Below are 24,479 nucleotides of genomic sequence, written 5' to 3'. Positions count from 1 at the left end.
AGTTGTCATTCCAGGGAAATCAAGGTTCATATATAAGAAAATCGTTTTTAACAAAACTTATAGGTAAAAACAAAACCATTCTTTCGAATTTGATACGATACGAATATACGAATGTTCTTTTTTAAATTTATTCCTTTTATTCATACGCAAGCAGTTGCATTGGTACTCATCTTAATTAAGCATAAATACGGATATTCATTTCCGTTTCTTCTCGATGTACGCACCTTGGGAATGCAGAGAAATCGATAGCGAACATCTGAACCATGTCAAACCCCTCAAAACCCCCATCGAAAGTGAAGAAATAATCTTTTACAAAATATAAGCCGCATCTTACCTGTACATCTAACGAATCGTTGGAAATACATTCGTGATTTTGATACCCACCGAAGATTGTAATTGAAGTACAATTAGTGTAATATATCCTGCTTAAGTTAATTAGAATAGATCGGTTTATTAAGTAATCAAGGGTAGGAAAGCATGGTGCTCGTTAAAGAATATCGAATATGCATGCCACTGACCGTGGAGGAAGTGAGTAGAACTATCTTGCATTGTTAACTCAATGTTGTTTATGAATAACATAATTACTTCGGGGCTTTCTTCATTTAAGTATAAAATTGGTCAGCTCTATATGATAGCGCGCCACAGCCTCGAACAATCGGATGATGGAGAAGGAGTGGAAGTGATTGAAAATAAGGAATGTTTTGATCCCGAACACGGCAAAGGGCAGTACACCGAGAAACGGATACACTTGTCCAGGTATGGTACCGTCAGTTCCGATTGTATACAACATGATAATACGTATGTATGTTTTAAACTAGTCGTCTCCCATACTGGCTGCAGGCTGTTTGCCCTAAGGTATTTTATGTTATTGAGAAGGGCTGGAACTACTATCCGTACACGGTGACAGGTAAGAAGAGTTTGAATTCAGCAATAATCAATAATAATTGTTTTTTCTTTCTATCTTTTTCTAGAATATACAGTAAGTAACTCTTGTATTCCACAAATATGCACTGTTAATCTAACTCATTTGTTTCATTAGTGCTCGTTTATACCAAAATTACATATTCGTATCCTGACGCGGTTTGAAGACAATGCTGGTACTTCGGAAAACGTATGTTAAACATAGCCGAAGCTCTCTCTTTTCCATTCGATTAATATTTTTCCACTACCTTCTAGTGCTTGAATCTGTCAGAAGAAACTTTGGCAAATCGGATAGTTGATCATGTAGACATTGCGTTTGAAGAGCCATCTGAAAAGCACTACAAGAAAGAGGAGGATCCCAAATTCTTCAAATCCCGCATCACCGGACGCGGACCGCTCGTAGAGGGCTGGCGTCAAACGGATGAGCCCATGATGTGTTCCTACAAATTGGTCGAAGCTTCCTTCGAAGTTTGGGGACTCCAGACAAGGGTTGAGGACTTCATTCAAAAGGTATTTAAAGTTATCACGATTTTCCTTTATATGAGTGCAATTAACATTTTATCATATACAAATTTTCCATCAAGTGCATCCGGGACGTACTTCTACTGGGGCACAGACAAGCGTTCGCTTGGATCGATGAGTGGCATGGAATGAGCATTGACGACGTACGCATGTATGAGAAAGATAAACAGACGGAAGCGAATGATAAGCTGCGACAATCGTTACCTCCTGCACTGGCAACTGATAAGACCACTTAGCTCATCTCCACGAATTAAGCTAACGTAGATTCTTTTAGATGGTGCATGGACTCTTCGTCCATTGCGTTTCCTGCCCAGTTTAGGCAAAGTAACTTAGAAAACAAAAAACATAACTAGTGTCTGCGATTGGTAGTTGAATGGTATATCTTGGATCGATATTTTCCTTCGATAGCTCAACAATCCTCGCTCAGCCGACTAAAAAGTAGACGACCAAATAACTAGTTCAGCTAAGATCGTAAACTTTCCTACGATAGAATCTCCGGGACAAAGTGGTACAAATTATATCTATTCTCGAATAATGTCACTAGATTTTATTGCCCTAAAATCATCGATGTCCATACGTGCACTAAGGTTGCAAACGAAATAGCTTTCTCAGTAATCAAATACTTTAAATACGGACTGGGTTTCGTCAATCATCATCTAGAAGAGAATAAAAGCAGTTGGTAGTAAATGGTTAGTAAAGAACGCGTTCAATCTGTCTGTTCCATAGTCTAGCTGAATGAGAATAAACACCTGTTCCGGGCTCTTGCAGTCTTCCTCGGCAAAGGGAAGCTTCGTGTCAATGCTTTCTTGTTGTGATGGATCCAAAGTAAGCAATCCGGAAGGATGTGCGGATCTCAGAAAGTCAACTTGGTTTTGCAACTCCTGTTCAGCATTCGGTTGACAGCAGCGATAAATAATGGTAAATATAAATAGCGATGCGAATTGTCGATTGCTTCAAATATTGTTTGCCACACATACGACGTTACACGGAACCTCACCAATGTACGCTTTCATATAATATTGAAACACACATAACAGAATGGTGCCTGAAACATGATTATCGTTTAATATGCTACATTACCTGTTTGTTGTAACTCAACCATGCTATGGTGGTCCTCGTTGGCCAATCAAATATGATATAAAACCGGTTTTGTCATACAGCATCGATTCTTGCCCACCATAAAGGCCTGTTTACGTCAGTGCTGAACGTCTCACCTGAAACGAAGACGACACCAACAGTGAATGATATAATACTTTCTAATGCTAAGTGAATTACACCACAAAAAACTTACATTCACAGATAATGCTTTATATAACCATTAGATTGTTAATTTGCATAACAATACTTGCCAACGCGTAAATTCTCTATTATGCAGAATGGTAAATCAGCCGATGATACAGAAATCAGTCTCGAAGGGTGTTGAAATGTAGTTCAACGCGGTCGACCGATACGTGAAAAATGAAAATAGAATTGATGCACACCGCTACTGACGATCTACGTGATTTCAAATGCATGCGTTTATAGTATCGAATTCAACGAACATTAATATTAAAAGCAATATTTTAAACCATGTACCAGAAAAACGGAGCGTATCTCAAAAAAAGTAATTGACTAGTTTTATTTCACATGTATCGTTAGCATTGAGGAACAATTATTTACGGTTGATTGTGTGTAAATTGAGCTCACGGAATTCCACATATCTACCGTACGGATTACGCGGCATGTAACAACCTTGTGCGTCAATTTGTGGCATGTTGTTTGTTTGTTTAATTGCTGCCACTCGAGCATCGCTTCGGGCTTCGGTAAAAAGTGTACATTATATTTCGTTGTTTATGTTGAATGAAAGTACCTGCGCTGTAAACCAGTAATATACTGCCTCAGATATTTATCCATCGCAATACGCAACAAGTGAATAAGCGCAAGTATTATTGCATCAACGCGTACGAAAGCTGATGTTTTAGGCACGGCAGTGCATTCAGAGGAATCAGCGAGTGTTAATTGCTAATTGCCCGTAGTAATTAGATTTAACTCACGGCTACTCATTGCCAAGACACACCCACAATTCGATTCAAAACATGGCAACGCTAGACGACAAACTGTTGGGTGAAAAGATACACAACTATTGCAGCAGCAGCGAAGATGAGGCCGGAGACGATGAATGTGATTCGAGCGAGGCTTCCGGTACGGGCAAGGGCTCTGGTAAGCAGGGCTCTTCATCAAAATCCGGATTTCGCAGAGAAGCCGATATTGAGCCCAGCTCGTTGTCGCAGAACAAGACTCACTGGACAGGTACCGCGGGCAATACTGGTCCGAAGGGTGTGATACAAGATTGGCAGAGGTTCAAACAATTAGAGGCCGAACGGCGAGAGCAGGATGAAATGGAAAAGGTGCGCTTGGTTAAGAAGCTCAGCATTACCGCACGCACCAAGGAAGAGGACAAGGCGGCCGAAGCGATGAACGAGCTAGACGCCGAGTTCCAAGAGCTAATGGATGAGGATTTTCTGCTTGAGTATCAGCGGAAGCGGATGGCCGAGATGCTTGCGATGATGGACAAAAAGGGTTGCTTCGGGGAACTGATCCACCTGAAGGATGGTGGCGAATTCTTACAGGCCGTCGATAAGGAAGATAAAAACGCGACCGTTGTCATACATATCTACCGTGAAAAGTACGATCCATGTATCAAGATGAATGAAGCCCTGAGCAAACTAGCGAAGGAGTACACGAACGTAAAGTTCTGTAAATTCATTAGCAGCGATGCTGGGTTGAGCAATTTGTTCAAAACATCCGGCGTTCCTGCACTACTGATTTACAAAGGAGGACAGATGATCGGTAATTTTGTAAAGCTGGTCGACGATCTGAGCGATGAGTTTGATTTTGCCGACGTTGAGAGCTTTCTGGTGGAGAATGGAATCATCAATGACAAATCCTGCAAACCGACCATCTTTGAGCAAAAGTAGAACAAGGATCTCATTTTTACTTACAAGAACAAATTATATTTTATAAAAAAAAATGAAAAGAAATGATTTTGCGCCACGCATTCACACAATATTCACCCGTCGTAAATCATAATCGGATAGCTGATACAATAGTGTTAAGCTTTATAAAACTTAGTACTTTTTACGCTAATGGCTAAACGATGGAAGCAATGCAAGCCTGACGCTGTTTAGTATTCTGAAACAGGGCTCGAACCATATGTTTGATTTCTTCCGCGCTGAAACACATTGTAAGGGGACCTTTGCCTTCGGCCCACAACTCCGTGATTTCCACCAGTGAGCCACACAATATTTGTCGCAGTTGCAGCAACTTTGTCCACTGTTTGACGAGCTGGTGAATCTCGCTAGGTTCCTGAAAATAGAAGAACAATAAAATGTGAACATGACAACTGTCACCATTTGACTCCGTATTTTACCTTAAACAGGTTCGGTAACGTCTCTATTATGATGTCGATAAGCAGCACCAATCCATTACCGATAGCGGTTGTAATGTCTTCGAGGTTTTGAATTCTTTTCATGATTTCTCTTAAGAACTGGTCCACCAATCCCGACAAGCTCTGTTTGTAAACGGACTCGGGCAACACAGTTTGCCACACATTTTTCAGCAGTTCGAATTGACGAACACACTGTCGGACGGCGCGTTGCTGGTCGGTGCCAAGCTCTACCAAATGTATGGAAAGTTCTGTGAAACGAAAGAAATGGGAAACATCAGTATTACAGTAGCAACTTCGCTAGTAGCATTGTACTGCTTCACTTACTAAATCCGTTCAATGCTTGCATCATTTGTGTGCGTTGGGTATTTAGCTGATGCTGAAATATATCTTCTCCGCAGGCCTTCAATGCCTCCGAAATGGTTGCAAATGAGGAGTGATCCTTCAGTTTGTCGTCATTTTTCTGGAGCCAATAATTCAAGTACGTACAATCATTTCGGAACAGGGCCGACTGTTGAGGAATCTTGAAGAGCAACTTTTCATTTGCCATTGGTACGTCTACCATATAGCGTTCCAGAATGGTGGCTATCGTTTGAATGAACCGGTCCGCTGCTCCACCGTTAGCAAATGCTTCCGCAAGCACCTTGTCTAAAAATTTCTTCAGATCCACCACCGTACGAGTTACCATGCAGCTTGAGAGGCGGGCCGAAGTACTGCCGACGAACTGGTACTCGTGATCTTCGATTAGCACCATTTCATGGCTCTCATGTTTCATTATTTGCACAGCCGTGTCAAGCACATTGTCGCAAAGCTTTTTCTGATGAACTGTTTCGATCGAATTGGCATATTCCTCCAGTAAATCGTCATTTTCGCCATCTACAAAGTTGGTCGTTTTTAGGAACGTATTGAACTCGCATACGTCCTTCACCATTGAAGATTCCTTCATTCCTTCAATAGTGTCAGGGATGTCGCGATCCAAACATTGCTCCATCAGCAAGGAACACAGCCTCTTTTTCATCTGCCGGGCAAGCACCTTGAACAAACATTCGTCGTCCGACACTACGATGTTCATGTTGCTAAGATTGTAAAAGATTTGCATTACATTCGACAGAACGGTCTTGTAGCCGGGGCGTAGATCTTCTCCCACCGACAGCTGGTAGGAGAGTTGAATTAATACGCTTTGCTCATTCGATTTTTCATCACAAATCAGTGAAACAGGTTTCACAATAACGGGAGCAAAAACGTTTTCCAATAGGAATTGACAGACCGACTCGAAATTGTGTTGAGTTTTCAACTGCGTTACTACCACCTGATACAGTAAGTTTTCATCCTTATGAATGCGTATCGTCACCGATTTGGTATTTTGGAAAGAACGTTGCTGCAACTGAACCAGCTTATTGAAAGTGACATCCAGATCGTTCAGGAGCTTATCGTATTCCGTTTCATGGCGTAGAATCAGACCCTGGAAGAAATGTAGCTCTTCCAACACAGGATCGTCCAGCTCATCCAACATCGTTTTGATCTTGGTCAGGATGTGGGCTGTCTTCTCGTATCCGTTTCCAGACAGATTCAAGCTCTCAAACAAGTCGTGAATTGAAAGCAACTTGCGGGCAATCTTGTAGCCCCGTATGCCCTCTTCGAGATCGCGTTGGTAGTTTCGCAGATCGTTCCAGGCTACATTGGACTTGTCCACCGTTAGTTGGCTGGTCGAAGCGATGAGTTCCTTTATATCCGTCTCTAGCGACTTCAGGTCATCCAACATATCGTGATTGCTGATCGACAGGAAGTCTACGTAGTTGGAATTTACAATGTCTCGCACATGCTCCTGATATTTGCTAATGCAAGACAACACTTCCGGTACGTTGAAGGTTACATTTTCTAGCTGAATTTGTTCCATTTTTTCCATTTTCTGGACTCACTTCACAAATTTGTTGCTACGAATGCGCTGTGGCTTGTTGTTTTGATTTAACGTAAATCTTGTCAAATGCCAGGGAAGCGGTTGCGATTGTCAAAAAATAGCGGGATTGCATGCCAAGATATCTCCAGCCTTCATAAGGTATTTCCAAAAGGTAAGTTTTATGTTGTGTTAACTCTGTAAATCGTTTGTTTCACTCTATTTGTGTGAGAAAATACGATTTTTTTTGTGAGAAGAGAAAATACGAATATTCTGACTCCTGCTATGTACTTCTTTCTGTTATTTAAATGCTGTTACATGTAAAAACAATCATAAACTTTACGGACACCTTTATTTCATTACCTTTGAATGACGTCACACTAGATGTAACTTGATCCTTCAGAATCTACGGGCAATTGATGTAGGCACGATTTTTTTCGCTGTACGTTGTCGCAAATGAAGTGTATTAAAACAACTGGCCGAAATGTCGAAGTAAGGATCATTTATTTTACAAATAATCGTGTAATTATAGTACTTTGGTGCAAAAGCTCAGGTTATGTTATAATTCCACTTTTTCTGCACAGGGAAACGATGATAATCTTTGTTTACGACCTTACTAAGAAGGTGGAGAATGACGACCCGACGGGCTCCATTATTTACTTCCACCCGATGTGGGTATCGGAACTGCAGAAAAAGTCGCTCTGTGGCCAGCTGATGGTATGAAAGTTTAATTCCTTGCTAGAAAGAATACCACCGACAGGAAATCTTAGTTAATTTTGTGTGTGTGTGTGTTTTTTTTTTTGTACAGGGATCAACATATTTTCTTGGTGAAACCTTATCGACAGTTCGATTTCTTTCGCTACAGAATGGCAAATTTGCGTTACGGTCGCATGGACGTTTTATGCTGGTAAGCTTGTTTTAATGTTTGCGTGTCAGTACATCACTCTACTACATGCACGTAAGTTCACGGAAGATGTTTCTAATTCATATATTCCTGGTATGGTTCTAGGCAGTGGGATCAGATCGTAACATAGCGGAGTCGATTTTAGAATACAGGGCCAGTCTGCTGTCTTCCCTGATAGAGCTTTATCATGGTGATTTTAATACCCTCTACAATGTTTACGTGGAAAAGGAGCAGAAGAACGGATTCAACGAGAAAGTGTTTTGTTTGATGGAGTCCACTTTACCATTGCTGCAATTCAATGGTAATATTTTGCAGAATATGCCACTCCTCCGGCTACCAAAGGTATACAACGTTCACAAGGTGAAATACTACGATTGTTGATAATTTGATCCATTTTATAGTGTGCGAGTAATGTGTATCTGGAGTCCAACCAAATACTTCAAAGTTTCCTGCAAAACAAGGGAGTGCTGGGAGGGTCTATATTTTACCACAACAAGTAAGTAATATTTCTTATCTGTAGTAAACCAAATGAACCGATAACGTTTTGTCATTTAAACAAAAAATGCTCCACAGAGTATTGGCTTCACAGTTGCCGACGAATTTGACGAAAATGTTCGTGTATTCCGACCCTTATCGGATGAAACTCGCTGAAATGATAGCAGTAACGTTCCACGTGCCAAACGGCGTTAGCCTCATCAGTGCGTACATAACTAAGCGTGACTACACGCAACTCATCGATGCTACCAAAAACATTCCGATTTATTTCAATAATTGTGCCACTGCGGCTCCACCCACCGGATCGGTACCGTTTGCCATCAAGAAGAAACTAATTCCATCGAAAGAGCTCGGCGGCACCGTATCTGGCTTTCCGATGCTTAAGTCGGACAAATCGATCATCTTTTCAAACATTCCCGAGGAAGAGACGGTCGGTGCGGATGGTGGACTCTGTGAGCAAACACAAAGCAAAAAATCGTTCAGCACCGTATCTCGACCAACATTTCTCCCGCTGAAGTTTAAAAATCTAACGTCTAGAGACATAATCGATTCTGGAGTGAATTCCATTAATTTCGACGAATCGGATAGCTTTCCGAACTTTATAGGTAAAACCAGTGTATGTTCAACACCACTGACTGAGAACAAGATTGTGCCAAACAGGAACATGATGTCGATATGCGTTACCCAGGATCAGCCTTCTGCGCCTCCAGCGGAGGAAAATGACAATATCGGCGTTGAAGAAGAAAAGCCGCCAATAGCCGTGGAAGCAAATGGTCGCAGCAGTTTAAAATATTTCAACGCGCGAAAGTACAGTATCCTTAACAATCCCTTCATGATGCCGAAACACATTCGTTGTTCGTCAATGTCGAACTTGACTGAACAACAAAGTAACGAAACGGAAGAAAACTCTCCAGCAGAAGATACTGGTGGCGTTGATAGGCACATTAAAAATAAGCGTCAATTTAAATTTTCCAACAACTATGACCCGGCAAAAACTATCAGCGATCCGCTTTACCCTCTTGTCGACCAGCGAAAAAGAGCAATGTCCTATAGTTTGTTCCAAGATTTCGAGCGATCTCGCAACGAGCGCATCGCCGAGCTAGTCGAACAGGAAGCGAAGCAAGAACCGAAAGGCAACGATAAGTGCAATCAAGTCACACAGCAGCAGCCGTCTGCGATAGACGATCGTATACCGACTGTTGGTGCGATTTCTACTACAGCTCGAAAAGTTGAGCTACCGCTATCGGAAAATCCCGAACTAGTCAAGGGTGCTGCAACACCGAAAGATCGGCGTGCACTCAGCTTGCCAATCAAATCATTTAATCTCAATGATGATGCCCCATCCACCGCACGAGCAGGTGGCAATGGTGGCACTAGCAGTGGCCAGGAACTGTTTACGCGCCGCAAAAGTACACTGGAATTGACGCCGCTGATGACTAAGCTAACCGTATTGGCTCTGAATGACACCGAATCGAGCGGTGTTTCCAGCTGGGACACAACGCCGGGATGCAGTTACAATATGGCCATCTCGCCGCAGGATTATATTCCGCAACGTAGGAAATCGCAGGACATATCACAGTCTGTAGCACCGCCACTCGGTGTGCTAGCAGGAGACGAAAATGCTCTAGTCAAGGTAGATTTGTTCGTTTGCGTGCAACAGAACATGACGTTGATACTAGTCATGCAGGAGAAAAATTGTAAAAATCAACGCCTTGTGCAAACTCTGGTAAGATTAGACATTTCAGAACAGATCCGTATTTTATCTAATGCTCTTTCTATTTTTTTCACTATCTATATAGTTTGAATCGTGCGTATCAAAGTTTCTGAGGATTGAAAACGATATTCAGCTTGCAATGAATATCAACGTGGACGGGTTCGACAAGACCGATGGCTACAGTTTGATTGCACTAGATTCGGATTGGGATGTGGCGAAAAAGAATGGACCTTGGAATGCTTTAGAGATGCAGACTGCAGAATCTTTGCATACACACTTTAAGAAGAGCAACATTGTAACCGAAGTCACCCTAAAGTAAGATCACCGGACCATCTGGTCGACAACTATTAACGGCACGCGATGATGTGTGACACACTCTCTTCCTTCTTCTGCATTTCAGATCGCAGGAAACGGTTCTGTATGGGTATCAGTGTGGCATGCGCGAACTTTTCTATACCCAAGCTGCAAACGCCCAAGGGGGTCTACCTCCACCCCAAGATGTAATGGGGTCAGTGCCGCTCTGTGCCAAGCGCCGCATCGAACGTGACCATTTTGCTTTGCTGCTGTAAATGGACCGCTGCGTGCACAGTCAATATGTTCCGATCTTCGCCATTAGCGTACTGAGAATAGTATCCCTTGCGCAATCACATCACGATCATGTTTCGTCGATCGAAACGTGTGGTCTTCTCCGTACGGGGCCAAATTTTAATAATCGTCTAAAATACTACCCTCATGAATCGTCGCATTCCAAGACAACCTATTCCATAGCATTCCATTTTTTCTGTGTTGTTCGTTTGAAAGCGTAAATAAATGTTCTGAAGTAGGAAGCCAAAGCGTACATCTGAAACAAAGTTGTGTTATTGTCCAATTTGTTTTTAAACTACGCAACATTATGTAGCAAAGCATAATTTCTCCAACCGTCTAAATGCAGCAACCGTGCTGGACGGTATGAAATTTGACAGGTGATCGCGCGGATGACATTTCTGAAACTGTGTTTTCCTTTCGCACATGGTATTGTTTATTGTCGGTTCGCTTTACTTGGGTGCGGGTAATTTGCAGTGCATCGAGTTACACACAGCCAAGCGTGTCATTGCTACAAAATGCCGAAAGTGCGTGCAGAAAAGAAATCCCGCGTACATGATGGAGTTGCAAAACAGGGTAAGATCAGTGTGCAGATGGTAGTAGATGCGAGATGTCTCACTTGGCTTTCTTCCTTCAGGCATCGTGTTCAACAAAGATTTCGGTCAACACATCCTCAAAAACCCGCTCGTCATCACCTCGATGCTGGAAAAGGCGGCATTGCGGCCCACGGATGTTGTGCTCGAAATTGGTCCCGGTACCGGTAACATGACCGTGAAGATACTGGAAAAGGTAAAGAAAGTGGTTGCATGCGAAATTGATACACGTCTCGTGGCCGAACTGCAGAAGCGCGTTCAGGGTACGCATATGCAACCAAAGCTGCAAATCCTGATTGGTGATGTGCTGAAAACGGATCTACCGTTTTTTGACATCTGCGTCGCTAACATGCCGTACCAGATCAGTTCACCGTTCGTCTTTAAACTGCTGCTTCATCGGCCCTTTTTCCGCTGCGCTGTGCTGATGTTCCAGCGTGAGTTTGCCCAACGTTTGGTGGCCAAACCGGGCGATAAGCTGTACTGTCGGCTAAGCATCAACACCCAACTGCTCGCCCGCGTCGATATGCTAATGAAGGTAGGGAAGAACAACTTCAAACCCCCGCCGAAGGTGGAGTCGAGTGTGGTAAGAATAGAGCCGCGAAACCCGCCACCACCAATCAACTACACCGAATGGGACGGTTTGACGCGGATTGCCTTTCTGCGCAAGAACAAAACGCTTGCCGCGGCGTTCAAGCAAACCACCGTACTGACTACACTGGAGGAGAACTTTAAACTGCACTGTTCCCTCAAGAACATCGACGTTCCGGCGGATCTTAACGTGAAGGAGATGGTGGAGAAAATATTGGAAAAGGCCGACGCTAGTGACAAACGTGCCCGCTCGATGGATATTGATGACTTTATGGCAGTTCTGCAGGCATTCAACGCCGAAGGATTTCATTTCAGCTAGTCGCGTGGCAACGAGATGAGCATTATAATAATATTTTTTTTGCATGTATATTTATCCAATAAAAATTGAGTACAATAAAATAACAGTGAGGCTTTGAAGCAGTCAATAATAAGGAAATACAACATCCACATAGCCCGGTGATGCTGGATCGAGGAAGAATAACTCGCACGAGATGACGCCATTATTTGCTTTAAGCCGCGCCAAGTTGCAAGATGGGAACGAAGAGATGAAACGCATTCTGAACATAGGATGTGCTGTTCGAGCCCTTGAAAAAAATGAGAGAGAAAAACCCAACATTAACAATACACTACAACCCGGCATGCGTAGACGTGTGCGCCAAGAGTTACCTCCAAGAAAATGTTGGTTATAAGCGCACTGTCGCTATCGTCGCCGGACTCATCCTTCATCTTGGTCAGCTCGGAGCAGAATCTGGTCGCAACGCCGCTCAGATGCCAGCCAAAAACCGTCGTCAGCTGCACCACTACGTCGGCCTCCGTGGCCGTGCTGTGGTGCTCGCTGATGAGCAGAATCTCTGCTAGCTTATGCATTCGCAGCACGCACAGAGCTGTCGTTTGAGCTAACGCATGCATGGCCTTTTCAAACACGTCCTGGCCGGTGCGTTCGCCGTTCCGGACCTCTAGCCAGCCGGTATACTCGACCCAACTCTTAACGATTTCGCTGAAGTCGACCTTCACGTTCGGATTGAGGTCAGCGATGGCTTCCTGGAGCTTTTCTTCCAGCTCGTCCGCAGAATGTAACCCGTCCGCATCGTCGTTGTCCGTTTCGGGCAGTTCGCACAGCTCCTTCACCTCGCTCATCGTTTCCTGCAGCTCCTCGAGAGCCTTCCCCGTCAACGGGGCCATCAGTGATTCCAGCTTGAGTGACGCTTGCTTTGACAGCATTTCCAGTGCCTCCAGATGCACCAAACCGTGGTAATCATCGAACAGTGTTTCAAAGTGAAGTTTCTTTTTATACTGATGCTTTTGGATTTGCTTCAGGTTCCGTTCGCGCTCCTCGGTCTTGGCTTTGGCCTCGCGCAGTACCTGGCTTAACACCACACCATCGTTCGGCTGCAAACCGAGCAATTTGCGCTTGTTCAACAATCCGGGATCGTTCTCCTGCAAAATGGTCATCGTTTTCTTTCCGATGCCCTCGAGCGTGTCCAACCCACCGCTGATCACCTTGCTGCTAATCTGTGTCACACCGGAAACGAGCTGATCGAATCCAAACCTATCATCCAGCGGCCGTTCGCTCGACTGCGTACCTTGGTTTGGTTCGCTTTCTTCTCGAATATAGCCTTCCGCTTTTAGCTTAGCTTCTTCCTCCGCCTGACGGCGGGCCAATTCCTCTGGATTGGGTACACCGATGCCCGACTCAATCACCTGCGTGATGTTGGTCGTAATGGATGCAACGGATTTCGATGCGCTTGAAAGGAAGGAAACCGCTGCTCCACCCCAGGATGGTTTCCAACTGCCCCACGACTGGCCGGCACCGTCAGCTGACTTGCTATCCTCTGCCATCGAAAGTCGGTCGAGTACGGATGTTAGCGGAGGGTCGTCTTTATGTTTCATAAAATCTTTCAGCTTATCTTCGACCTCATCGATGTCGACATCGCGGAAGCTTGCTTTAGCAGTGGTAGGCACCGCCGTCCTAGGCTTTCCGGCTGAGACAGTCGAAGTGTTCGAACTTTTCATTTGTTTTGCCGGGTCGGGTTTGGCCGTTGTATTGCTGGCACCTCCTTCAACGGTAAAATCGCCCCAATCATCGTCGAAGTCATCCCATCCTTCATCAGTGCCGGTTCTGCTAGGCTCTTGTACTTGTTCTCCTTCCTTCTCCTCTACTCTTTTCACCATTTCATCCAGCAACTGTGGTTTAGCAGGTTTTAGCACAAGCTTCTTCGACGTTGTTGAAGTTTCCGTGGGATCATTCGTTTGGGAGGTCCTTGCTTCGGATGAAGTTTGCGGTAGAGGTATTGGTTTATTTTGCACAGCATGTTGATCGGAATCCTCAGACTCCAGGTTTGGCTGCACGGATGTTTGTATATTACTTTCACTTCGAACTTCATTTGTTGGTACTGTTTTTCCAGTTTTGGAAACTCCATCGCTTCTGTCTTCGTCTTGCTTAGTGACCTGGGTGGCAGTAGCTGGCTGATCCTGCGCGGCACCTTCAATGTTTGTCTTATCCGAAGCCTTTTCTTCAGTGTTCACCTTCGAATCGACTGTGGTGGATTGTGACGAGGGATCGGGCCTACTGCTTCCGTCGGGTTTTGTTCTGTTCACTTGTTCAGCTTTGCTCGTGTCCACAGGCTCCACGTCAGATTGTGTAGAGGGTGCGTGCGCTCCCTTTTTCTTGGAAGATCCGACATCCGACGGTTTGGTGCTTTGAAGCACCTCTTCCAACTCATCTGGTTCAATTTCCTCGAAATCTTCATCAGCACTAGCAAATTCTTCACTATCCGAGTCACACATTGTCGATAAGTAAGTTGCTACGAGTACAAGGTAATATTATTACTACGACGAACTTGTTGGCGATAAAAAAAATCACGAATTGGTAGACAACAAAGAATGACGTTTCGATGAAATATAACTTTGGTGGAAATTTGACAAACAGCTTCGCGATCGTTAGCAAATGATTAATGTTTAATCCACCGATCGTTTGTTGATCGTCTGCTGTACTAAAAGTAATAAATATTGTTTCTCAAATTATTAAACATTTGCTAACGACATATGATGAGAAGTTTTTCCAGAAATTAGCGATGCTTATCAACCGTGGCAACGATTGTCTTTTTGGGCAAACATAGAAGCAGCCCTGACTGTCATGACTTTCATCGATTTGTTTTCGTCGAAAGTGTGCTTACATGCGTTATTTGTTTACATTCTTCCATTCTGCAACGGCTTGTGCGACCGTCGCTCGTGCATTGTTCCAGTCCGCCGGCGTATTTCTAATCTTTTTGGCAAAATGAAGCGGAAATCAGAAGGAGGCAATAAACAACCTTTCCAGCGGAAAAAGACGGAGCTGGTATTTGATCCACAGAAAAGGGTGTAAGTAGCTACCTTTTGCGAGCATGCTGTTCAGCCTTGCCTTCACCGGGGAGTGGTACTAAATGATGCATTGTCGTCATATTTCAGAGAGTTTCTGACTGGATTCCACAAACGTAAACAGCATCGTAAAAAAATTGCGCAGGGAGAAATGCAACGTAAACTTAAGGAGGAGACGAAGCGGATACGCACAGAGGCGAAAGAAAAGATGCGTAATCTCTACCATTCGTACAAACCTATCCCAGAGCTCACGGAGGAGGATAAAGCGGAGGAGCAGGAAGACGAGTACGATACGGAGAATGTTACGGTAAAGGTGGTGGAACTTTCTACTCGCGACCTGGCAAAGGAAAACAATTGGATCGGCGAAAATCGTGGCATAGTGAAGGACGATGAATCGGATGCGGAAAACTCGAGCGACGATGGAAATGATGAGCAGCAACTGGGAGTTGTGCCCGGCATGGAGCTGGAGGGAGAGAAGAAGGTCAAGCGCAAGCATAAACTGTCCGCCGTAGAAGGCTCATCGAACGAGGCGGAAAACGGCGAGAGCGCCGTGAAGGAAAAAGCGAAACCGAAGAAAGGACCAGTTCTCAACTTGGACGGTATACGGTCAAAGAAGGATCTGAATCATAAGATCAAACGCTACGCGCTGAAATCCATGAAGACAAGCCAGGCCTTCCGACAGAAGACGCGCCTTCAGCAGCAAAAGCAGCTGAAACAATCCCGACGCATCCGTCACCAGAAGGAGAAACACCTGAAACAGAAGAAAGGCTTCAACAAACACCGTAACGGAAACGATCGCGGTGAAACTAAGCGAAAACGAAAGGACGACTAAGAAAATCTGCGTCCACGGCAAGGAGGGGGGGGGGGACTATGAAGAGTCAGGATTAATAAATGATCGATCGCTATTGTTCACTTAGTTTACAAGAAGTATATTTCTTCCATTCCGAAGCGTTTAATGATGTGGATTCACACAAAGGAATCTGCTGCTGCTGGCTTTAGCGGGATGTGCTGCAATCACAAAGCAAACAACGGAATCTCCAGCTTACGCCACTGGATCGTCTCCCTTCGTGGTGCGGGTGTAGATGACCTGGGCATGGTGTTGCACGACCAGCTTGATCAGCCCCTTCTGGCAGAGCTCACGCAGGCCTCGCTTGGCCAGCGATCCACGAATCTTCAGCCTTTCCGACACAACCGATGGGGTGATCAGCTTGTAGGCAGGGACCTCCTTGTACAGTTTGTCGTACGTGGCCTTGTCGAAGAGGACCTGGTTGTTGAGCTTGTCGCGGACCTTTCCCTTCGACCACTTCTTCTTCTTGGCCTTTCCTCCGGATCCTCCCTCCTTCTTCTTCTGGGTCTTTTGCGGCTGTTTCGCCGATCCCTTGGTATCCTTCTTCGGAGGCTACAACAAAACGTAATACATAGATATCGTTAGTTAGCATTGGTGCACGTCCGGAACACGCAGGTGGTTTGCATGAAATGTCGCTTTGAGGTAAGGCCGGCCCGTGAGCGTTGCACATCGCAGTACGGGAAGTGTTTATACACAACCCAACACTAGCCCCAGCCACTTGCACTGCACGTTTGCCACCGGCTTCAGGGTTTACCGCAGCCGGCCCTCACGCAATTTTTACACCATTAGCTCACTAAACACTTTGGTGTATGTTGAGGCCCACAAAGCAAACCATTTCACGCAAGCAGTGCAGTAATTTCAGCCAAAACTACGCGGAATCCAACCTACCATTTTGAAGTATGGACTCGAAAAGAAAGAGAACGTCGGCGGCGATTGATAGAAAGAAGGAAGTGCCGAAACGCATTCAATTAGAAAACGCGTACTGCAGCTGTCAAGCATGAACTGTCACGCCAGATGCGTTTTTCCTTTTTGAATATTTATTCCGAATGGGCAAATGTAGGTTATAAACGTTTTATAAAATACGTATAAAGTGCAGGGTAAATAAATGAAAAGTATATAAAGCTAAAGTACCGTACAAATCGATTATTTAATTCTATGGTCGTAAATGAAAGGTGTTCCGAGAAACGCATTCTCGATAGCTGTCGAAGCCAGCTGTCATTGGGGATGTGCACACATTCTTGATTAAATCAATTGAAATTATGGTTGACTATATTCTGCCTAGAAGCATTAAACACAAGCGATACCATCACATGGTGTCTGGATTTTAGCTTGAGTATCTCGTGTACATTTTTCATGTGGCAAGCTGTGTAAAATTGTGATCTTTGAAGAAATGATTGCGAAATAATGATTTGTTATCCAGCAACGGTTTGTAGACGGCCAATACGAACTGTCATATCACCGCCGATGTCGTGTCAACACCGTGTACAAATGAAAGAATCAAGGTGGAATGTATAATGAGGTGTAGTTATAGCGCTTTTGGCGATCCCCCCCTGGGCTCCGATTTTGACAGATGGTTTTCCGCTTGTATATGTATTGATGGATTGTTTACGTTTTGCATGGTCAATATTTGGTGGAGTTTAATTTGGGTGAATATTTTAGTTTATTAGACCACAGCCCGTAATTTAAAATGGAAATTTTCCTTCGAGAACTTGAAGCGTTCGCCAAACGCGGAAAACTAACTGTCAGTTTTCTTCGTCGATTCTTCTTCCACCTAGCTGTCAAAACGGGCTTATAACTTGACCTGATATCTTTACGGTCCTTGGAAAGAATGAAAAAAAAACTACACCGCTCAGACAGCAATTACGGATTCTTGGCCAGCCGTCCAACAGACTCGTAGGAATGAAATAAATAGCTGAAATGTTTTCCAAACGATGCTGATCGTGAAAGTATATCACCACAGCCGTGCGCACTGCGGATCGAACCGTTTAATCGCCACATAGGGTATGTAGTTTTCTTGACTGTTAATTTGAGTGCCCTTACTGGGTCAGTGTCGTGATATCGGTCTGTAATACCGCTATGTCCGGGCTACCGTCCACTACGTACGTGCACAACATTTTGAGGAAATAGAAAAAATAAAATAAGGAATGTAAGACTTTTTTGTAGAGCGTTTACTTGCAGCCCGATAGCTTGCCCTCAAACAAAACACGGAATCAGCTTTAAATAAACTTTTATTTAGTCAATTGTGCATACGTAAGCAAAACAAGGTGTTAGTTCCTCAGTCGGTGAAAAGCATTGTTTACAATCCTGGTCAGGGTCGGGATAATACGTTATGCGTCAGACACCTTAATTGAAAAAAAGAGCAACATGGTTGCTACATTTTATTTCCCTACTTTTCTTAAAGTTTTAGTAGTTTTACAGCAACTTGTCGACGGATCATATTTCCTGATGTTATCGCTAATGATCTTTTTTTTATCTTTACAGTACTGATTTTTCCCATAGACTTCTGTTGAAGGTACCATACGCAATCGCCCTTGCGCTGTTGGATCGCGGTGATATCGACCAATTCATTCCCGCCCTATTGTCTACGTCAGTACCTTAAAAGTTTTCCCTAACGTGCTTATCAGTTGTGTGGTTCGTAAAAAAAAGAAGCTTACTACAATGCTACCATTAACGCATAAAGATTCACGTGGATGCGGCTACCGGATACGGGAAAAGTTCAACAGTTGGAGCCGGCTCATTCTGTCGGATCGCAATTCGCGTAACTTGTTTCTATTTCTTCTGCTTAATTTAAGCTTTGCTTTCGTCGAACTAATGTATGGAATATGGACGAACAGTTTAGGTAAGTTGTTGGTGTTCATTGTTCGTAACGAGAGCAGAACAGTTTGAATAATAAAATCAATCCGTTTTGCTGCTTTCCAGGTTTGATCTCCGATTCGTTCCACATGTTCTTCGACTGTACCGGGCTGTTGGCCGGTTTGGCTGCGTCCGTTATTACCAAATGGCGTGCAAACGAAAAGTATTCCTACGGGTACGTTCGTGCTGAAGTGCTCGCCGGGTTTGTCAACAGTCTCTTTTTGCTGTTCATCGCCTTCTTCATCATGTCCGAGGCAGTAGAACGTGCTATAGAGCCACCGGAAGTGAAACACGAACGATTGTTTGTCGTATCGGTGCTCGGACTGTTGGTAAACTTGGTCGGTATCTATGCATTCCAGCACGGTGGAGCACACGGACATTCGCATGGCGGCGGTGGTGGCCACGGGCATTCGCACGGCGGCGGAGGTGGTGGAAGTCATGGACATTCCCATGGTGGTGGTATGAATCATCACAGTCACGATACTCACAGCCTGCTGTCCAACCACAACGATCACCATGGGCATTCGCACGGTGGCAGTGACCACCATCACAGCCATGGAGGGGGAGAGATCGTGTCCACCAACTCGCAGATCATGCGCGGCGTCTTCCTGCACATTCTAGCCGATACGCTCGGTTCGGTTGGCGTTATTATATCGGCTGTGCTGATGCAGGTGTTTGGATGGATGAGAGCCGATCCCATCTGCAGCATGTTCATTGCGCTCACGATCGGTCTTAGTACGCTTTCGCTGATCAAAGAATCGGTCATGGTGCTGATGCAGCGCCAGCCGGTGGCGCTTGATCGATTACTGCCGTCCTGCTATCAGAAGGTGACCGGGCTGGCAGGCGTGTACAGCGTACAGGAGCCACATTTTTGGACCCTCTGCACCGACGTGTACGTCGGTGTCATCAAGTTGGAGGTATCGAAAAACGTTGATCCCAAGTACGTGGTACAGCATACGCGCATGATCTTCGAAGCGATCGGCGTGCGGCAGATAAACATACAGCTGGACTACACTGCAATGTGATAATCCCGCGGTGTAGAACGCGTATCGGACTGAATGCTGCAAGATGCGTGACGCTGCAAATCTCCGGTTGTCTGTAATGTTCGGTTCCAGCCTGTATTCCTGTCCGGACACCACCGCATTCGCTGTGCTGTTTTGGTACTGTTTTCTTCCTCTACGCCACTACCCTGTTGGCTGGAGTTTCCATGTTTTTCGTTTAGATTTTATTTCATAGGGCCGCCACCTAGTGGGAGAAGTATTGCAAACAAACATTTCAGACGTTCGTACGAGGTAGAATATAACTTAAGTCTTGTTTTACAAAACAATAACTACTTACTGCTTCGTTGGGCATTGTTTCGTCCTCTTCTAGGCGATAAATAGTGTGCACACTTGGTGTTGAGACAGCATCTAAAGAAGCCAAATCTACAAACAGTGGCTCGGTTCTCGCGTCACTGTCGTGGCCGTTCTACAAATTAACTTTAAACTGTTAACACACACACACACACACACACTGTCACGGTAACATTATGCGCGCCCTTTGCTCAAGGTAGAACCGAAGGACTGGCAACGGGCATCGATATCGTAAGATTTATTTCCAAGGAATCGTGAATGCAAAGTGCATGCTAAAATAGATTATGCGTAGTTAAGTGGGACATACTTGCAAAAATGGAATGTAACAGAAGCTAGCAGAAAATGGGAAAGCACGGCATGGTATTGCATTTCATTTTACATTGTCTACCTTTGAAGAAATGGGGGGGAAACGCTGCTGGAAGAAAATACATTTCTGTTAATGTTAAAAGAATGATGATCAAAGTGTTAGTACTTTTTGACTTTTTGATTGATAATATTACATGCGGAAAAAAATCAAAAAGCGGTAGCGTCTTCCACGCGACGTTACGCGTGCATCTATATGGGTGGAAGACATATTGAATGCTCACACATGTACAGTTGATACCCAACTTTGGTTTGGCTAAGATTTAGAAGGTGACTGCATTTAAAAAATTATAAATAGAATAATGCTTATTATAGTAACTAGTAGAAACTAGCAAAAGAAATTTTAAAGTAATGTAAAGTAAAGATCAACTTAAGGTCCCAATCAACAATAGGGTAATACTTTTTTTCTTCAATTTCACACTGCTCGTTGCGATAGTTGAAACCTACCTGTGCTCAGCTGCAGCCGGCGTCTGCGAATTACAGTTCGGTTACCTAGGAAACAAAAACAAACCAAGCGACAGGATTGTATTTCTAATTCGCTGCAGCAGCTGCTTCGCTGTTTGGAAAATCAATTTCTTTTTACACATTCATACAAGTTAATAGAAGCTTTAAGAATGACGCTAAACGAAACGCAAACTGGAAATGTGCCTCCATCGCCAGCCGGTTATCAGATGCGTCCCGAGTTAAGTGAAACATTCAAATCGGAAAAGATACGTGAAATCATCAACACTGTATTGACCGACACTCTTACTGGTAGGTGGAAATGATGGAGCGATGGAAATTGTAAAAAAAATCTTACCATCCTTGAACGGTTTTAGGGCAAACATACTCGGCGGCAGATGCATCTCGCTGGACGAAATCGATGGCGGATGAAATAAGTTTACAAGTGAAGGATCTGCAAATGCATCATTACAAGCATGTGGTTCAGGTGTGGCTGGGGCAACAACTCGGCGCTGGATGCAAATGTGTGGCCCGCTGCCGTTGGGACACGGAGTGTGATAACTACGCAACGGCCGAATTTAAGAACTCAACCATGTTCTGCGTGGTGACAGTTTATGGTCTCTATCTGTATTGACGGGAAACTGGTAATGCGCTGGAATACAGGCTGCACGAGCAAGGGAGGACGGTGGAGCATTACTGTGTCATCAGCGCGAATGGCTACTTCATCTGATTTGCGATGATGGTGATGATGATGATGCTCGAAGTGATATTAAACTTTTTGTGTTGAGTGAAGTTGCTTAAATGTACATAAATCTCCTGTGTGTTCAATAGTTTTAATACCTACTGAAGTCAATTGTAGTTCGATATGCCATTGGGTTGGAGCAATGAGTCGAGCCGAACGTTCGTCGTGGCTGAAATTGGACAAAACCACCAGGGTTCGTTAAGCACGGCAAAGCAGATGATAAAAGCTGCAAAGGTATTATTTAACATCGGCTGCATGTTCAACTGCATCATCAGCGAAGTAAAGCGAAATCATGGTTCCCGTTGTAGGAATGTGGAGCCGATTGTGTAAAATTCCAGCGATCAAATTTGGCGGAAAAGTTCACGGTCTCCGCCTTGGCACGCCCTTACACCGGATCAAACTCGTGGGGTCGTACGTACGGAGAGCACAAACAATGGCTTGAATTTTCCAGCGACGAGTACCGGGAGTTGCAGCGCTTTGCCACTGACCACGATATTGTGTTTACCGCATCAGCAATGGATGCCGCATCCTTTCGAGAGTTGGAGGAGCAGCTACAAGTTCCGTTCATCAAAATAGGGTCTGGGGATGCTGATAACGTGCCTCTGCTGCGGTATGCCGCGAATCGCTCCATTCCACTAATCATATCCACGGGCATGCTAGATTGGGATCAAGTTTGCAGCATTTACACCCAGTTCCGTCATCGCAAAGACGTTGCCCTGCTTCATTGTGTTTCCTCCTATCCGACCCCGCCAGGGGACATAATGTTGTGTATGATTCCGTTACTACGAGCCCACTTTCCTGAACTGACTATAGGTTATTCGGGACATGAGCTTGGTATACAGCACTCCGTAGCGAGTGTGGCTTTAGGTGCGAAAATAGTCGAACGACACTTTACGCTAGACAAGGCGTGGAAAGGGACCGATCATCAGGCGTCATTGAATCCGGCCGAATTTGGTCGCATGGTACGGTGTATTAGAGCGATAGAACGCGATGTTCCGATTGATGCAAGCGCATTAATTGGTCGATTGCGAGAAGTGCTGCAAGGGGAGGATCTGGATGAACCGGAGTTACTGGTCGCTTTAAAGGAGATTGATCCACACCACCGACAGCTGCTAGAATGTGAACGACCGTGTTTCAATAAGCTGGGAAAATCGTTGGTGTATGCTAGTGATTTGAACTGTGGAACGGTTCTGACCGAGTCCTATGTTCAGGTGAAGGTCAGCGAACCAAAAGGCCTCACTCCGCGATTGTACGATTCTGTTGTGGGAAGAACAGTAAAATGTGCCGTCTCCAAGGACGATCCCATTCTAATGCAACATTTTAAGCACATTTAGAAAAGACATGCATCGAACAATGGAGTGTGGTAGAGAATAATGTGAGTTTATTTTTTCCACAAATTTCAAAAAGTCTGTTGGGCTGATATTTGCTTTCGTACAGGGTATAAGAGAAATAAATTTAAACTGCCTGCTTAAAGAATTATGTTTTCACTTTCGTGCACACACGCTGGAATCATTTCGCGCCTCACGCACAACTCGTTGCAACATGAAGCATACCAGCATTTGCCAAACTCCTTCATTTGTCCGCTCCAACAAGATCAACGAATCCGCAACAAGTGTCCGGATTAAACAGGAACACGTTACGGTGTGGCCTTTCCTTCTGCGATACGACCTTGATGATTTCGTGAGCTACAACGCCTCCAACGATCGCAGTGACGGGCGAAATCTGGGCAAATACGTGATCGAAAGACTTGTCCGGTATTAGCTCCGGGGCCAGAGAGTCGCGCAGCTGGAACAGCTTCTTCAAATCCTCCTCGCGCTTTCCGTATGCTGGATCGCGTTGTTCTTCGTCGCGGAATTTTTGTAGCACCCGCTGTACGGGCAGCGCTGGTCCGTTTCGCTTCAGCTGACGGGCGTACGATGTGCTTTTACAGTCGAAATCTACCAACGACTGATAGGGTGGGAATTCGAGCGTACACTTTACCGTACTGTACACCGTTTCGGATTTGGGTTTTTCGTGGGGTTTCGATACCACCACATATTTTGCTACATCCTCGGCGAACTCGTGCTTCTGCAGATCGGTGAAACAGAAGCCGTGCATACCCCAAACGTCCGTAGCGAAAAACTTTACGTTGGCCTCGCGGCAAACGTTGTTCACGCGCAGATGCTGTGCCGTGGACGCACCAATCAGACAGACGACATCAAAGTCTTTAAAGTAGTCGTCCGATTTCGATTCAATCGGTTCGGTGTCGGCTTTCAGTTCGACCATTGGATTCAGATTCTGGGCACGGGTTAGGGATGCTTCCGCTCGGTTGGTGCCTACAGACGATTGTGGGGCCAGAAATTGGGAGCAGAAGTCTTCCTCCGTAACCTTCCGGTCGTCCAACAGGGTGACGGATTTGACTCCGGCTAGTATGACGTTTTTCGCTATTTCTGCCCCCAGTCCGTTAATACCAGCGATGAGAATCCGTGCCAAACGGACACTGTAAATCAGGTAGGGAGGAATAAAAAAAAACCCCATGAACACTCGCAATTGATGAATGTGACGCGACGATTACTTACCGTTTCTGCGAATCCAAACCCCACAAACGAATTTGCCGATCATACAGTTCGGCCTCATGTTCAGTAAGTTCGGCACCGTTGGACTCAACCATTTCGTTCGGTTCTTGGATTGAAATGCAACAAACTCAATACAAAAAATATTGCAAGTTTTCGCGAATGCCGGATAGAATGGCTGGTGGCGTCTGAATTCCGGTGAAAATTGACTTTTACCAGGTTGGGTATTGCGCGTTGCTGTATAGATAGGAGCCATATTGCTATGCCGATTGACATTCAATGTTTTTTGTTTTGACGAAAAGGAATGAAAAAAAATCGTGATTTTTCATGGCAAG

General features: G+C 44.7%; 12 protein-coding genes and 1 long non-coding RNA gene across 16 annotated transcripts; 8 read left to right on the top strand and 5 right to left on the bottom strand.

Moving 5' to 3' along the window:
• Positions 1–12: 12 nt before the first annotated feature.
• LOC121590973 (cytoplasmic phosphatidylinositol transfer protein 1) lies at positions 13–1,679 on the top strand. Its single transcript, XM_041911204.1, has 8 exons — positions 13–63; positions 155–528; positions 608–756; positions 819–907; positions 972–979; positions 1,040–1,111; positions 1,177–1,431; positions 1,506–1,679. The coding sequence occupies exons 2-8, from the start codon at positions 478–480 to the stop codon at positions 1,677–1,679; spliced, it is 798 nt and encodes a 265-aa protein (XP_041767138.1). The 5' UTR covers positions 13–63; positions 155–477.
• On the bottom strand, positions 1,435–2,985 carry LOC121590974. Of its 3 annotated transcripts, none has more exons than XR_006004501.1 (4): positions 2,735–2,985; positions 2,524–2,657; positions 2,193–2,449; positions 1,435–2,099 (listed from the first exon to the last, which is right to left on the bottom strand). It is a non-coding gene; the product is annotated as an uncharacterized LOC121590974 (long non-coding RNA). The 3 variants fall into 3 exon arrangements; XR_006004500.1 differs by having other exon boundaries at positions 2,193–2,324; positions 2,735–2,955; XR_006004499.1 differs by having other exon boundaries at positions 2,193–2,657; positions 2,735–2,984.
• Positions 2,986–3,143: 158 nt separating this feature from the next.
• On the top strand, positions 3,144–4,831 carry LOC121590971 (phosducin-like protein). Its single transcript, XM_041911200.1, has one exon. The coding sequence runs from the start codon at positions 3,519–3,521 to the stop codon at positions 4,398–4,400; it is 882 nt and encodes a 293-aa protein (XP_041767134.1). The 5' UTR covers positions 3,144–3,518; the 3' UTR covers positions 4,401–4,831.
• LOC121590967 (centromere/kinetochore protein zw10) lies at positions 4,573–6,859 on the bottom strand. Its single transcript, XM_041911195.1, has 3 exons — positions 5,195–6,859; positions 4,853–5,118; positions 4,573–4,788 (listed from the first exon to the last, which is right to left on the bottom strand). Exons 1-3 carry the CDS (start codon positions 6,771–6,773, stop codon positions 4,573–4,575), a joined length of 2,061 nt encoding a protein of 686 aa, XP_041767129.1. The 5' UTR covers positions 6,774–6,859.
• A 289-nt stretch (positions 6,860–7,148) lies between these two features.
• LOC121590966 lies at positions 7,149–10,701 on the top strand. The gene is made up of 8 exons (XM_041911194.1): positions 7,149–7,253; positions 7,346–7,478; positions 7,570–7,668; positions 7,771–8,007; positions 8,067–8,161; positions 8,239–9,886; positions 9,960–10,189; positions 10,275–10,701. Exons 1-8 carry the CDS (start codon positions 7,246–7,248, stop codon positions 10,441–10,443), a joined length of 2,619 nt encoding a protein of 872 aa, XP_041767128.1. The 5' UTR covers positions 7,149–7,245; the 3' UTR covers positions 10,444–10,701.
• A 162-nt stretch (positions 10,702–10,863) lies between these two features.
• Positions 10,864–12,134, top strand: LOC121589037 (probable dimethyladenosine transferase). The gene is made up of 2 exons (XM_041907602.1): positions 10,864–11,032; positions 11,094–12,134. The coding sequence occupies exons 1-2, from the start codon at positions 10,975–10,977 to the stop codon at positions 11,954–11,956; spliced, it is 921 nt and encodes a 306-aa protein (XP_041763536.1). The 5' UTR covers positions 10,864–10,974; the 3' UTR covers positions 11,957–12,134.
• Positions 11,977–14,540, bottom strand: LOC121589036 (protein FAM114A2). Its single transcript, XM_041907600.1, has 2 exons — positions 12,304–14,540; positions 11,977–12,221 (listed from the first exon to the last, which is right to left on the bottom strand). Exons 1-2 carry the CDS (start codon positions 14,422–14,424, stop codon positions 12,147–12,149), a joined length of 2,196 nt encoding a protein of 731 aa, XP_041763534.1. The 5' UTR covers positions 14,425–14,540; the 3' UTR covers positions 11,977–12,146.
• Positions 14,541–14,823: 283 nt separating this feature from the next.
• LOC121589767 (nucleolar protein 12) lies at positions 14,824–16,015 on the top strand. Its single transcript, XM_041908885.1, has 2 exons — positions 14,824–14,997; positions 15,085–16,015. The coding sequence occupies exons 1-2, from the start codon at positions 14,915–14,917 to the stop codon at positions 15,824–15,826; spliced, it is 825 nt and encodes a 274-aa protein (XP_041764819.1). The 5' UTR covers positions 14,824–14,914; the 3' UTR covers positions 15,827–16,015.
• On the bottom strand, positions 15,908–16,855 carry LOC121589768 (40S ribosomal protein S25). Its single transcript, XM_041908886.1, has 2 exons — positions 16,730–16,855; positions 15,908–16,393 (listed from the first exon to the last, which is right to left on the bottom strand). The coding sequence occupies exons 1-2, from the start codon at positions 16,838–16,840 to the stop codon at positions 16,037–16,039; spliced, it is 468 nt and encodes a 155-aa protein (XP_041764820.1). The 5' UTR covers positions 16,841–16,855; the 3' UTR covers positions 15,908–16,036.
• An 817-nt stretch (positions 16,856–17,672) lies between these two features.
• Positions 17,673–20,021, top strand: LOC121589651 (zinc transporter 7). Of its 2 annotated transcripts, none has more exons than XM_041908729.1 (3): positions 17,673–17,842; positions 18,323–18,680; positions 18,761–20,021. In XM_041908729.1, exons 2-3 carry the CDS (start codon positions 18,500–18,502, stop codon positions 19,717–19,719), a joined length of 1,140 nt encoding a protein of 379 aa, XP_041764663.1. In that variant the 5' UTR covers positions 17,673–17,842; positions 18,323–18,499; the 3' UTR covers positions 19,720–20,021. The 2 variants fall into 2 exon arrangements, with proteins under 2 accessions (XP_041764663.1, XP_041764664.1); XM_041908730.1 differs by lacking the exon at positions 17,673–17,842 and adding an exon at positions 17,895–17,987.
• Positions 20,022–20,890: 869 nt separating this feature from the next.
• LOC121589585 (dynein light chain Tctex-type protein 2B) lies at positions 20,891–21,662 on the top strand. Its single transcript, XM_041908613.1, has 2 exons — positions 20,891–21,162; positions 21,228–21,662. Exons 1-2 carry the CDS (start codon positions 21,024–21,026, stop codon positions 21,482–21,484), a joined length of 396 nt encoding a protein of 131 aa, XP_041764547.1. The 5' UTR covers positions 20,891–21,023; the 3' UTR covers positions 21,485–21,662.
• Positions 21,663–21,715: 53 nt separating this feature from the next.
• Positions 21,716–23,051, top strand: LOC121589583 (sialic acid synthase). Its single transcript, XM_041908611.1, has 2 exons — positions 21,716–21,826; positions 21,901–23,051. The coding sequence occupies exons 1-2, from the start codon at positions 21,716–21,718 to the stop codon at positions 22,924–22,926; spliced, it is 1,137 nt and encodes a 378-aa protein (XP_041764545.1). The 3' UTR covers positions 22,927–23,051.
• On the bottom strand, positions 22,952–24,346 carry LOC121589584 (SUMO-activating enzyme subunit 1). The gene is made up of 2 exons (XM_041908612.1): positions 24,151–24,346; positions 22,952–24,071 (listed from the first exon to the last, which is right to left on the bottom strand). The coding sequence occupies exons 1-2, from the start codon at positions 24,240–24,242 to the stop codon at positions 23,165–23,167; spliced, it is 999 nt and encodes a 332-aa protein (XP_041764546.1). The 5' UTR covers positions 24,243–24,346; the 3' UTR covers positions 22,952–23,164.
• Positions 24,347–24,479: the final 133 nt, after the last annotated feature.

Source organism: Anopheles merus, chromosome 2R (genome assembly GCF_017562075.2).
Source record: "Anopheles merus strain MAF chromosome 2R, AmerM5.1, whole genome shotgun sequence".
NCBI lineage: Eukaryota > Metazoa > Arthropoda > Insecta > Diptera > Culicidae > Anopheles > Anopheles merus.
This window is presented reverse-complemented; position numbering and strand designations above follow the sequence as displayed.

Excerpts from the sequence above, each read along its gene's own strand:
- LOC121590973 (XM_041911204.1), top strand. The coding sequence starts at position 478 with ATGGTGCTCGTTAAAGAATATCGAATATGCATGCCACTGACCGTGGAG. Across the intron at positions 529-607 it reads TGCCACTGACCGTGGAGGAA|TATAAAATTGGTCAGCTCTA; the intron begins GTGAGTAGAACT and ends TCTTCATTTAAG. Across the intron at positions 757-818 it reads AAACGGATACACTTGTCCAG|TCGTCTCCCATACTGGCTGC; the intron begins GTATGGTACCGT and ends GTTTTAAACTAG.
- LOC121590971 (XM_041911200.1), top strand. The coding sequence starts at position 3,519 with ATGGCAACGCTAGACGACAAACTGTTGGGTGAAAAGATACACAACTAT.
- LOC121590967 (XM_041911195.1), bottom strand. The coding sequence starts at position 6,773 with ATGGAAAAAATGGAACAAATTCAGCTAGAAAATGTAACCTTCAACGTA. Across the intron at positions 5,119-5,194 it reads GCAAGCATTGAACGGATTTA|AACTTTCCATACATTTGGTA; the intron begins GTAAGTGAAGCA and ends TTCGTTTCACAG. Across the intron at positions 4,789-4,852 it reads CGTTACCGAACCTGTTTAAG|GAACCTAGCGAGATTCACCA; the intron begins GTAAAATACGGA and ends TTCTATTTTCAG.
- LOC121590966 (XM_041911194.1), top strand. Across the intron at positions 7,479-7,569 it reads CGCTCTGTGGCCAGCTGATG|GGATCAACATATTTTCTTGG; the intron begins GTATGAAAGTTT and ends TTTTTTGTACAG. Across the intron at positions 10,190-10,274 it reads GTAACCGAAGTCACCCTAAA|ATCGCAGGAAACGGTTCTGT; the intron begins GTAAGATCACCG and ends TCTGCATTTCAG.
- LOC121589037 (XM_041907602.1), top strand. The coding sequence starts at position 10,975 with ATGCCGAAAGTGCGTGCAGAAAAGAAATCCCGCGTACATGATGGAGTT. Across the intron at positions 11,033-11,093 it reads TGATGGAGTTGCAAAACAGG|GCATCGTGTTCAACAAAGAT; the intron begins GTAAGATCAGTG and ends TTCTTCCTTCAG.
- LOC121589036 (XM_041907600.1), bottom strand. The coding sequence starts at position 14,424 with ATGTGTGACTCGGATAGTGAAGAATTTGCTAGTGCTGATGAAGATTTC. Across the intron at positions 12,222-12,303 it reads TAACCAACATTTTCTTGGAG|GGCTCGAACAGCACATCCTA; the intron begins GTAACTCTTGGC and ends ATTTTTTTCAAG.
- LOC121589767 (XM_041908885.1), top strand. The coding sequence starts at position 14,915 with ATGAAGCGGAAATCAGAAGGAGGCAATAAACAACCTTTCCAGCGGAAA. Across the intron at positions 14,998-15,084 it reads TTTGATCCACAGAAAAGGGT|AGAGTTTCTGACTGGATTCC; the intron begins GTAAGTAGCTAC and ends GTCATATTTCAG.
- LOC121589768 (XM_041908886.1), bottom strand. The coding sequence starts at position 16,840 with ATGCTTGACAGCTGCAGTACGCGTTTTCTAATTGAATGCGTTTCGGCA. Across the intron at positions 16,394-16,729 it reads CGAGTCCATACTTCAAAATG|CCTCCGAAGAAGGATACCAA; the intron begins GTAGGTTGGATT and ends GTTTTGTTGTAG.
- LOC121589651 (XM_041908729.1), top strand. The coding sequence starts at position 18,500 with ATGCTACCATTAACGCATAAAGATTCACGTGGATGCGGCTACCGGATA. Across the intron at positions 18,681-18,760 it reads AATATGGACGAACAGTTTAG|GTTTGATCTCCGATTCGTTC; the intron begins GTAAGTTGTTGG and ends GCTGCTTTCCAG.
- LOC121589585 (XM_041908613.1), top strand. The coding sequence starts at position 21,024 with ATGACGCTAAACGAAACGCAAACTGGAAATGTGCCTCCATCGCCAGCC. Across the intron at positions 21,163-21,227 it reads ATTGACCGACACTCTTACTG|GGCAAACATACTCGGCGGCA; the intron begins GTAGGTGGAAAT and ends GAACGGTTTTAG.
- LOC121589583 (XM_041908611.1), top strand. The coding sequence starts at position 21,716 with ATGCCATTGGGTTGGAGCAATGAGTCGAGCCGAACGTTCGTCGTGGCT. Across the intron at positions 21,827-21,900 it reads AGATGATAAAAGCTGCAAAG|GAATGTGGAGCCGATTGTGT; the intron begins GTATTATTTAAC and ends TTCCCGTTGTAG.
- LOC121589584 (XM_041908612.1), bottom strand. The coding sequence starts at position 24,242 with ATGGTTGAGTCCAACGGTGCCGAACTTACTGAACATGAGGCCGAACTG. Across the intron at positions 24,072-24,150 it reads GGTTTGGATTCGCAGAAACG|TGTCCGTTTGGCACGGATTC; the intron begins GTAAGTAATCGT and ends CCTGATTTACAG.